The 6,747-nt window shown below is 69.2% G+C and overlaps 1 protein-coding gene across 1 annotated transcript in view; it reads right to left on the minus strand.

The window, feature by feature from the left end:
• ADGRA2 (adhesion G protein-coupled receptor A2) overlaps positions 1 to 6,747 on the minus strand; it is a 15,970-nt gene that overhangs the window by 6,230 nt on the left and 2,993 nt on the right. The window contains exons 3-10 of the mRNA XM_026042671.1: positions 2,796 to 2,867; positions 1,448 to 1,519; positions 1,305 to 1,376; positions 1,129 to 1,200; positions 896 to 1,059; positions 600 to 813; positions 330 to 494; positions 3 to 63 (exon numbers count right to left, since the gene is read on the minus strand). Of these exons, the coding sequence (XP_025898456.1) occupies positions 3 to 63; positions 330 to 494; positions 600 to 813; positions 896 to 1,059; positions 1,129 to 1,200; positions 1,305 to 1,376; positions 1,448 to 1,519; positions 2,796 to 2,867 (892 nt within the window). The remainder of the gene's footprint in view (positions 1 to 2; positions 64 to 329; positions 495 to 599; positions 814 to 895; positions 1,060 to 1,128; positions 1,201 to 1,304; positions 1,377 to 1,447; positions 1,520 to 2,795; positions 2,868 to 6,747) is intronic.

Below are 6,747 nucleotides of genomic sequence, written 5' to 3' on the forward strand. Positions count from 1 at the left end.
GCCGCGAACGGGTGCTGCAGGCACGACTGGTAGGCGGTGATGCCCGCCAGCGTGCGGGGCCACCTGCCCGCGGGCAGACGCACGCTGAGAGCCGCCCGGGCGCCCGCGCCGCCACGGCCACCCAGGGACCCGGCACCCATGGAAGCCGCCTTGGCCATGCCGGGAACTTCTATGCCGCAGGTTACGGTGCCCTTGGGATTCCAGAGGGATTCCAGCCCCTCGGCTGCTGGAGCCGGGCAGCGTGGGAAGCCGCCCCGAGGCGCCCGGGAATGGTGGACCAGGAGGGGACGGGTCCCGCGGTGCCCCCTGCGCGTCCCGCCCGGCCCTACCTGAAGTCGCCGCGGTTGTTGGTGACGCGCTCGGCGGGGCAGTAGGACGCCGAGGTCTCCAGCACCACGATCTCCACCTTCTTGCTGACGTTGCCCTGGGAGGTGGACACGGCGCATTCCCACTCGCCGGTGGCCGACACGTGGATGTTGGAGAGGATGAGCTCGCTGCGGGCAGAGCCGGCGGCAGGATGGCACGAGGGGACCGTCCCCTAGCGCGGGGCCACCCCGCGCTCCACGTGCCACCCAGGCACTGCCCGTCCCTGTCCCCACCTGGTGATGAAGGTGCAGTCGTGGACGAGACTCTCCTCCACAATGACGCCCGCGCGCTCGTCCTCCTCCACGGGCTCCCGGTTGTGGTACCAGCGGATCTGGGTGCTGTTATCCAGGTAGGTGGCCGTGCACTGGAAGGGCAGCCGGTCGCCCTGGAAAACCACCTGGCGCAGCGACGGGATGAGCAGGTGCGTGTGCAGCTCCGGGGTGCCCGCTGCGGGAGAGGGGACACGCAGGGTGGCCGCGAGGCCCCGTGACGGCGCTGTGCGGCCCCGCGCGCCCGGCCCCGGCCTCACCGCAGCGCAGCTGGCTCTCCGGCGTGCTGCGGAGCGGCGCCGCGCGCACGTGCCGCGGGTAGGCGCACACCGTCTTGTCCGAGATCTGCGCCGAGCGGTTGCGGGCCCAGGGCAGCACCCAGCGCAGGTGGCAGTCGCATGTCAGGTACTCGGTGGCGAAGTCGCTGCAAGCGGCGGCGGCGTCACGGGGCGGCACCGGAGCCATGCGCGGCACCCGGGCGCCCGGTACTCACACGACTTTCAGAGAGGGGAGCTCGTCAAAGACGTCCGGCTGGAGGCTGGAGAAAATGTTCCCAGACATGTTCCTGCAATGGAGCAGAGGAGGCTCGAGGAGCCGCACGGCACCTCCGCAGATCCCGCAGCACCGGCTGCTCCGGAGGCTCCGGCAGCGCCGCGCGCGGCTACTTACAGCCTGACGAGGTTGGCGAGGCCGCGGAAGACGCCGCCGCTGAGGCAGCCGATGCGGTTGTTGGAGAGGTCCCTGCGGAGCGAGCAGAGGGACGTGGGCGCCGGGGCCGGCGCCGCCGCGGCCCCCCGTGTGCCGCCACTTACAGCCGCTTGAGCTCGGGGAGGCCCAGGAAGGCGCCGGGCTGCACCGTGCTGATGAGGTTGTTCTTCAGGTCCCTGCGGGAGACGGAGGCGCTGGGGCAGAGCAGGGCGCGCGGAGCCGCGTCCCCCCGCCTCGCAGCAGCTCCCCGGCCCCCTTCCCGCTCCTCAGCGCTCCGAAGGGGAGCGCCGCGCTCCCTGCGGGCAGCGGGGGCCGATCCCGGCCGCACCGGGGCTCTGCTCGCTGCTGCCCACATGGAGCGCTCGGCTCGTTAGCTCAGTTGAGGCTGGTATCTAATCGGGGCCGGGCTCCGGAGGAGGCTCCAGCCCGGAGCGCCTGTGGCTCCCGCACTCTTCCCGCATCCGCGGGGCGGCTCCGGCGGGAGCGCAGGTGAGCGGCGGTGCTGAACGAACAGCTCCGCACACCTGAGCGGCCGCCTGTGCCGCACCTGCCGCGACACCCGCTGCAACAGCCGGCGCGCGCAGCCGGCGCGCACAGCACAGCCGCCCGCTCGCACCGCAGAGCCCTGCGCCCCGCTGGCCCCAAAGCCCCTCGGGACCCCGGGGCGACGTTCGCAGGCACCGGCGCCCTCGGGGCCTCGGCCCTTCCCGGCGCTTGCGCTGCCGGCCACCGGTTGCGGGGCCGGGGGCTCCCATGGAAGCGCCTTTATCTGCGGCTCGAGGCCCCCGGAGCAGCGCGGGCTGCAGGGGACAGGCCCGGTGCGGCTAATGAGCCGCATTCCAGCCCCGCTCGCGCTCATTAATCTCATTACGACGCTACCCGTCAGCAGAGGTGCCAAGCGGCGGCCCCGCTCGCGCGGCCGGGGACGCACGCGGGGGGCTCCGGCCCCGCTCCTCGTTAATCCCGCCGTTAATGAGAGCCCAGCGCCAGCAGGGAGGGCCGGGGTGACCCCGCGCTGGAGGCAGGGCCGCCCCGCGGCTCCGCGTTAACCCCGGGAGCGCCTGGAGGATGAGGATGGGCTGGAGAGCCCGTTGGGGCGGGAGAGGCGGCGCGGGCGCGCGGGGCTCAGGAATGCGCCCGCGCCGGGAACAAACCGGCCTCAGTGCGCCGGGCGCCGCTCCGCATACCTACAGATCCGACCCACACGGGGGCCGTCAATCCGCCCTTATTCCCGCGCCATAGAGATGCCTTTCATGGCGAGATAAGAAAGTTGACTTTGTTCGGGGCCACAATGCGGCTTTTCATGGGGGGTCCCGGCGCGGAGCCCCCCGCGGATGCCCCCAGTGCAGCTCGCGGGGACCCCGGGGGCACCCGCAGCTCCCGGGTGCCGGCGCTGCGGAGGGGACCGCGCGGAGCGGAGCGCGGTGGGCACCGGCGCCCGCGGCCACTCACAGCTTCTCCAGCGCCCGCAGCCCGAAGAAGGAGCCGTTCTTCAGCACCGTGATCTTGTTGTTGCTCAGCAGCCTGCGGGGAGAGGAGGGCGAGCGCCGTGAGCCGGGCCGCCCGCGGTGATGGTGCCCGTTACGGGAGGCCCCTGTTGGGATGCTCGTTTCGGGGTGCCCCTTTCGGGCTGCCCCTTTAGGGATGCCCGTTTCAGGATGGGGCTTTTGGGCTGTCCATTTCAGGATGCCCGTTTCAGGATGTCCCTTTTGGGATGCCCCTTTCGGGATGCCCATTTCTGGAGGCCCCTTTGGGGAGCCCCATTCCAGGACACCCCTCTCGGGATGCCCGAGGACACAGGGATGGAGCATCTTGGGATTCCCCAGCCCCCTCCTGCTGTCCCCAAAGAGGACCCCGCAAGGAGCCCCGTGGGGCTGAGCCCCCCAGGATGAGGGGGACAGGGACGCGGCTGCTCCGGACACACAGGCAGCGACACCAAAGGGTCCCCGGTGCCAGCCCGGCCATGGCGCAGGAGCAGGGGTCCCTCGGGAACCCCCGGGGCGGCAATTAGCGGGACGCACTAACGAGCCCGTGGGCCTCGAACTGCCTCCTGCCGCTGCCAGGTGATTCCTGCAGCGCCGGGACCGGCGTGCAGTGAGTGCCGCGCGCGGAGGCGGCCGCTTTGTTCTCCAGACCCCGGGGACCATCCCCGGCCTCGGCCGTAAAAACCCAAATCCCCTCCTTAAAAGGCAAAGCTCTCGCCGTCCAAGATGCAATCAGCATCCCGTGTGATCTGCAGCCAGGCTCCGGGGTGAGGAATCCGAGTGCCGGTGGCCTGGAAGGAGGGATGTGGGAGCCGCGCGCGGGTGCAGGGAGGGTCCGGCCCCACATTCCCTCCGATAAAATCAACCCGGCAGCGCCTGTTTGGGAGGGCAGGGAGTCCAGCAGCCCGAGCCGACATAACGGTCCCGATAAGGAAGGGCTGGGATGCAGCCCGGATAAAACGCGGGCATCCCCGGCGCGCGGGGCCCGGCAATGCCCACGGAGAGCGGCAGAGCGGGCGCCTCCGAGGGCAGTGCCCGGGACGGGGCGCGGGGAGCCCTCCCCTTCCGCCGCGCTCTGCCCTGGCACAGCCGCCCCCCCACGTGGCCCTTCCTTAAGGATTGCTCCAGCCGCAGGAATAGTTGGCACGCGAAGCTCGCAATTACAGCAACGGCCCCATCGGCAGCTTTCTGCCCGAGAAATATTTTCCAGATGGAAAGCTGAGCAGGGACCCTCTGCGTGCGGGTTGGTGCATCCCACGGGATGCCGCATCCCACGGGACACGCTTGGCCGGGACTCCGGCCCCGCCACGAGTGCTGGCTGGAAACATCTCCTGCACAACGCAGGGATCGGGAGCTCAAACCCGCTGGGAATAACGGGCCGATCCGGCGGGAGGGAGCGCGGAGCAGTGCGGAGATCTCTCCCTTTTCCTCCTTTTCCTTTTTTTCATCTCAAAAGTGGAGCCAAAAGTGAAAAACAAGATTGTTTTTCCAAGCGTGCTGGAATCCGCCTGGATAAATAACGGCTCCAGAACGCGGGCTGCTAAAACAATAAACTTCCTATGCGGCCGACCAAAAAAGGAGGCCGGGAGATGCCGGGCGCGGGGCCGGGAAAGCCCGCGCGGAGGGTCCCGGGGGGCCGGGCGGCGCTGGGGGCGGGGAGCGCGCGGGCCTTAATTCCAAGCAGATGCTGGGAGCAGCCCCGGCCGCAGCGCCCGGCGCCGCGCAAGGGATTCGGGGAAGGAGCCGCGCGGGGGGGAAGCCGCCAGCCGGGCTATTGCAGAGGGCGAAAATTGTCGGCCCAACCATCGGGTTTTGGCAGCGCCGGGAAAACAAGCGCCGGAGGGAGCGCGGAGAGGGAGGGCGCCCCGAAAGGGCCGCCGGCCACGCCGGGCCGTTCCCACTCCGTGCTCCCGGATGGAGATGCCGAGCGCATCCGCGGCCCCTATCCCCGCTCCGGCCTCCGCTGCACGGCCCGGCAGCGGCTCCGCTGACTGTTGGAGCCCCAAACTGCCTCCTCGTAGGAAACAAAGTAAAAATCTCCCCCAAAAAAAAGGAGGTTTCAGGAAGAAGCTGACTGCAGGGCCCAGGCCGCTATTTCCAGTTCCAAGCAGAGCTGGAAATTGGTCATAAGTCAAACGCCGCCGCTCCCTGCGGACAAGCTGTAATTTGGGGGCAATCAAGCTGTGCACATGAAGGCGGCCGGCTCCAGGCGCGCACATCTGGAAGAGCTCTGGGCTCCGCGCTCCGGCCAGCGGGACATTCGCCCTGGCTCCCGGTGGAGACCGCGGCCCCGTGGCCACGCGGCCGAACGTCCCTGTCCCCCCGCGCTGGGACTTGCAGGGGGAGCCACGACGAGCCGCGCTCCGGCGCTCCGTGCTGGGCATCCCATGGGATCGACCCCCCGGAGGGGTGTCCCCCGGTTGCCGGCACCGTGCCGGGGCTGCTCGGCTGCCATCGGCGCCTTCCCACCTGGAGCTAATTTCTGCCGGGAAACATCTGCGGGCAGCGCGGGCCGCGGCTGGGAAGCGGGAAGCGAGCGGGAAGCGAGCGGGGCCCCGACGGCGGCTGCGGGAACAGGGAGCCATTCGTGACTCCACTCCATGGAAGCCTCCCGGTGGGAAGCGGGAGCTCCCATGGGATGCCGGGTCCCTGGTGCCAACCGGCCTCCTTGGTGCCAGGGGGATAAGCGAGTGGCTGCCACGGCCGTCCCTGCACCCTGCGGACAGGCCTGGTAGCTGAAGGTAGATGATGAAGTGAAGCGGGAGCGCGGAGGAAACCGGGAGGAAGGAGAGATTGGGAACGTGGCTGCCCCCCAGCTCCCCCGGCACTGACACCTTCCTTATTGCCAAACTGGAGCCAAGGAAGCTGAATGCAGCTGAGCTTCCGAGTGCTGTTATCCCGCATGGAACAGGCCGTGGGATTCCCAGAAAGCGGAGGATCCCATGTGGATCCGGACATGCGGCTTTTGCCGGGGGGATGTTCCCATTCCCGCTCTGCCGACACGAGGGGCTTCACATCGCCAGGAACCCACGTCCTCCCATGGCAGCAAAGCCCGGCCCGGACTCAGCCAACGTCGCCGTTTCGGGATGATTCCCACCTCCAACGCTACCATCCGCTTCCGCACACATCCAAGGAGACTCCTCAACCCGGATTTGCCCCCATGGAGACATTTGTGATGAATATTCCCAGCTCTTCCAAACCAAACCCTCCTCCGCCCCTGGAAACACCAAGTGCTGCGGAGGGAAGGGCAGGGCCGGGGCCGCTTCCCGGGATCTGCAGTTGGGCTTTGCGCTTGTGGCCGGAGCGGGCGGAAGCGGCCGCGATGCCGTGACCCTGCGGTGGCGGCAGCGCCACGACACCGAGCGGGAGCCGCTTCGTGGGGACGGGGCGGTGACGAGTGGGGCGAGGAGGATGAGGGCGATGAAGCAGCAGGAGGGGATGAGAGGCTGAGGAGGGGGATGAGGGGGAGAGGAGGAAGAAGGGGATGATGGGGATGAGGGGATGAGGATGACAGGGATGAGGGGAGGAGGATGAGGGGAGGAGGAGGATGAGGGTGATGAAGCAGCATGAAGGGATGAGGGGACAAGGGTCTGAGGAGGATGAGGGGAGGAGGAGGGGATGAGGGAGATGAGAAGAACTAGAAGGATGAGGAGGATGAGGATGAAGGGATGAGGGGGATGAAGGGACGAGGAGGACGCGACACGCGTGACTGTCACTTCAACTCCCAGCCCCGCAGCCGCGCAAAGGAGCCCCGGGACCGCGCGGGGACAGGGGGCACGGCGAGAACAGGAGGGGATAGTGGGAATAGGACGGAGCCGGCGCGGCGGGAGCAGGGTGCAGGGTGTGGGATGCGGCGGGACAGGGGCGCGGGGCGCAGCGGGAGCAGCGGGAGCAGGGCGCGGGACGCGGCGGGACGCGGG

This window comes from Nothoprocta perdicaria, unplaced genomic scaffold (assembly GCF_003342845.1).
Source record: "Nothoprocta perdicaria isolate Ctin4 unplaced genomic scaffold, notPer1 scaffold_103, whole genome shotgun sequence".
In the NCBI taxonomy this organism is placed as follows: Eukaryota; Metazoa; Chordata; class Aves; order Tinamiformes; family Tinamidae; genus Nothoprocta; species Nothoprocta perdicaria.